This window comes from Cystoisospora suis (genome assembly GCF_002600585.1).
Source record: "Cystoisospora suis strain Wien I chromosome Unknown contig_3915, whole genome shotgun sequence".
NCBI lineage: Eukaryota > Apicomplexa > Conoidasida > Eucoccidiorida > Sarcocystidae > Cystoisospora > Cystoisospora suis.
In genome coordinates this window covers 4,235-8,085 of record NW_027156710.1, presented here as the reverse complement: position 1 = coordinate 8,085, position 3,851 = coordinate 4,235, and the positions used below count along the sequence as shown (strand labels likewise).

The following is a 3,851-nucleotide window of genomic DNA, read 5'->3' as shown; positions in this document are numbered from 1 at the left end:
CCCAATCCATCCCAGCGTGCCGCCAACATTTGCACCATATATGTAACGGTGCCCCAAACCAACAACACAAATCCTCCGTCAAACCAAGATAAGCCGTCTGGATCCAGTTCCTTTTCTCACTTGGTGTCCGGCTGTTTAGTTCTGGGTGTAGCAGGGCCGGCACTGGCGTTGATGCTCCATCTGTAGAACGATACCAGGAATTTCTCCACAGACGTTTGCCAGTGGTCCCTTGTCGCGGTCGAGAATCTGAAGCTCCTTGTCCTGCGAGAGGGAACTGTACGCGTGGAGGCAGTTTCTGAGGAGCTGTCCATAAACAGATTTTTCAACGGAAGCTACACATTGGACTATTGCTGACGGTGATCCGGTCACCGGACCCCGGGCGAGCCCTAAGTAACGGGTTAATACGAATGCAGCAGAGGAAATGTTAGTGGAACTGTACTGCAGTGCGGTACCTGCTGTTGCAACTAGGGTGAGACTCAGAATGGGTCCTATCCCAGCATCAAGGCGAATTGCCATAGTAATGCCGCACTTTCCTAAGAAGGCTCACTCTGTTTCCGGTTTCTCTGCAGACATGTGTACATGCCCACATCTCTTCCCATGCACATTCATCCACCATCGGAGTGCTTTCTCCTCTCGATCCCTCGAATTTTTTGCTATACTCCTTCAGTAGGCATGTGATCCGCCGTAACACAAAAAAGAGTCTGCGAGATTTTCGTCTGTGTGTCTTTACGGTTGGACCTCGATGCATGCACTGTAAGAAGGAGTTTCCCTTGACTTCCGAGAAATTCGTGTATTTGATTGATAGTACCTGCAGTACAGGTGATACACGGTACCTCTTTACTTGCACCACCATACGGCCAAAAAACTATGTGTTCCTCTTCACATTCTTTCTCTCTCCTCCCACCCCCTTCATCTCGGTTTTCGATTATTACCAGTATTCATAGTCCTCTTTCGATCGATCGAGCAAGCATCCATGAATGTGCAATTCTTCAGACATAAAAGAAGTCGGGAAAGGAGAAAGTCTAGCGATTGTGGGATACGTCTCCAACAAAACATAGAGCACGCAAGGCAGAAAGCACAAGTCGAGCTCAGCTCACCAATCGCAGGAATTCCCGCTGGGACACTGCTGTTGCTTTCTCCTAAATTATTTATTACTGTTCTTAGGTGTGCACTCTGGCGAAAGGGATGGCCGGCTTCACCAGTTTTTTCAGTCCTTTCCGGTTTCCTCCCTCTCCTCCGAGCTGAATGTACATCAGCTGCCTGCCTGACTTCGCAGGAAGGAACACCAGGAACCACGGGGAGGATTTCTTGGTCGACTACGTGCAAAAAAAGCATAGAGCAAGCAGCAATTACAAGTCGCCAGAGGCAACTACTGTATGCACTTCTTACCGCTTAGTGTCTCTCTTTGCTGCTCAGAAGCCTCTCTCACCCCTTGCTCGTCTTCTCATCAACTGCACAACTGTACAGACAGTTGCCTGAGGATAACTCCGTTCCTTGACGCTTTGATCGTCTGGAACAAAATGGCTGTTGCTGCTTTTCAGAACTTGAGACGGTGTGCTTGCCAGCCATAATACAGTCATCTCATTATCGCCGCATCTGTGCCGGAGCTGGAAAAAGCAATAAAAGAGATTGAGTTGAGATCAAGTACGTTCTCTGCTTCCATTCTGCGTCTTTAGCGTGACCTGTCCTCTCCCTGCTTGAATCTAATTCCATCTACGTATCCACGATTCTCGAGTCTGCTGCCCTCATTCGTTTTGCCTCATTAAAGACTCCTGTCATGAGGAATATGAAAAGAAGTTTTCAGCTGTGTCGGGAACACGTTGAAATTCCAAGGAGCGTGGGTCCACTCGGCCTAATCCAGCACCTACTGTCAAAGTTCCCTATCCGATAAACTGGAAGTCGGCGCCTAAACCGCAACCGAGTGGTGAGATAACATCGTGAGTGTTTTGGACTCTGTTCGGCGCCAACCGGTCTTTCGCGTCCCCTGCAGAGCTGGAGAAACTGCTGGAATCTCTACAGCGGCCTCCCAGGCTCGACAGGCTGTTTCAGCCTCACGGGAAGGCTCCTTTATTCCAGGCCCGCAAATACACTGCACCAGCGGCCGGGTGCAATGGCTGTAGACAACACCCACCGGAGTGTCTTTAGACAGGTGGCCGGTGTGTCTAGTGGCTTCCATTGGGCAGCGTCGAAGACAGCTGAGACGGCACATTTCCTGGAAGCAGAAATTACACATCTGGGGGACAGCTAGCTCCGGCTTGCATCCTTGCAAGAGCTGGTTGGAAGGAGGGGTAAGCATTTCGCTGTTCCGCTCTTCGTCACAGGATCCACAGCTCTCGCACGAACCCCCAGGTGGTATTCCAAAGTTGCTCGTTGTGAATTCGAACCCTTTGCAGGAAGTGTGGAAACTTTTGAACGTCTAGCCCATTTGTTGTGGGCAGTATCTTACTCGATCACCTTGTTTTATTGCAGGTGATAGTTACAATGAAGATTTTTCCCCTTGATTGTCAAGCGACTGTTGTCAGTCTCGTCCTCGCCTGCCTCTCCGCGTCCGGCTTCTGTCTCCTTCCCGTAGAGAGTGCAAAACCAGAAGATCAGTCGAGTGGACAATCTTCTGAAGTCAAAATATGCAAGGATGCAAAGATGGTTCTGACTGAGGCGGGCCAGCCGGGCGAGGTGTTTAAGTTTAGATGTCTGGCAGGCGCGAAACTTTCCCCTGTAGAAGATCCCGTCGCAGCCAGATCCGCCACGCCAGGTGCAGAGGCGCTCAAGAAAGTCAACCAGTTCGGCGTAGCGAAGTCAGGCGAAACCTGCAACCCGGGGAACGAGACTTTAGACAAGCTGGTTCCTAAGTCAACCCTCCTGGTGGTCAGCCAATCTGCAGAAAGACTGATCGAGAAAGACAAGGTCAGCGATCTTTTGTACACACTTACTCTCGGTGATGCTCCAGAACAGGCGAAGCACCTCTGCTACATCTGCAAGGCCACCCCGGTGAGCGAGAATGTGATGCACGGCCGCTCCCAAGCACCCGGGGAGTGTGTCATACATGCAAGCGTTCCGGAAAGGAAAAGGCCAGATAGCTCGCAGCAACCGGATACGAAGCCGGACCAGCAGACGGGTCAGAATCCAGATACGCAGACGGATCCAAAACCAGATAAACCCTCGGACTCTGCTTCTTCTTCAATTTCCCTGTTCGGTTGGCTGTTGATATGTGTAGCAGGATCTGTGTTGGAACTGATGGTCAATTTGTAAAAGGGTGCACGTATATGTGAGTGTGCTCATTTCCTTGGCTTGTCGAACATGTCTTCATTGGGTGGAAGGGATGATGTGACAGAGTGCTGTTGCTCCTTAGTGCGCGCGTTCTCCGCCTGCGTATTTGTCAGGGCGACCAGCCCGAGCAGAGATACACACACATATGCATAGCGTTGCCGCAGCTTCTTCCGTGTTCCCCTGACTGGTACATGGCTAGTCAACGAAAACTTGAATAACCCGGGACGACTTTTTATCGACGGGCCTTGTCGAACTTTTTTCTACTGGCGGAGAGTGTGCTCGTGCAATTGATCCCACCTGCGGGCGTTTTTTACCGCACTTCTAGCTATCGGCAGAACGCAGGGCTTACGTGAGAGACAGCACAATGTAGCGAGCACTGCGATAGATGCCAATGTATCTCTCATGGTGCGCGCTGTTGGGGCAGCTATCCACTGTCCCAGACCTCCAGGATTCTACAGAATGGCAGGCAGCATGAACCACGTTATGAAAGCTAGTGCGTGGCGCAAATACTGTTAGATCTATCCATCTATCAAAGCCGAGCACGTTGTCCCCGGGAAATCCACGGACCACGATGTTGTTTCCGA

The 3,851-nt window shown here is 50.9% G+C and overlaps 1 protein-coding gene across 1 annotated transcript; it reads left to right on the top strand.

Annotated features, from left to right (window-relative positions):
- Positions 1 to 2,201: 2,201 nt before the first annotated feature.
- Positions 2,202 to 3,489, top strand: CSUI_007411 (uncharacterized protein). The gene has a single exon (XM_068067556.1). It carries the CDS (start codon positions 2,482 to 2,484, stop codon positions 3,247 to 3,249), a length of 768 nt encoding a protein of 255 aa, XP_067920469.1. The 5' UTR covers positions 2,202 to 2,481; the 3' UTR covers positions 3,250 to 3,489.
- The last annotated feature ends 362 nt before the right edge of the window (positions 3,490 to 3,851 follow it).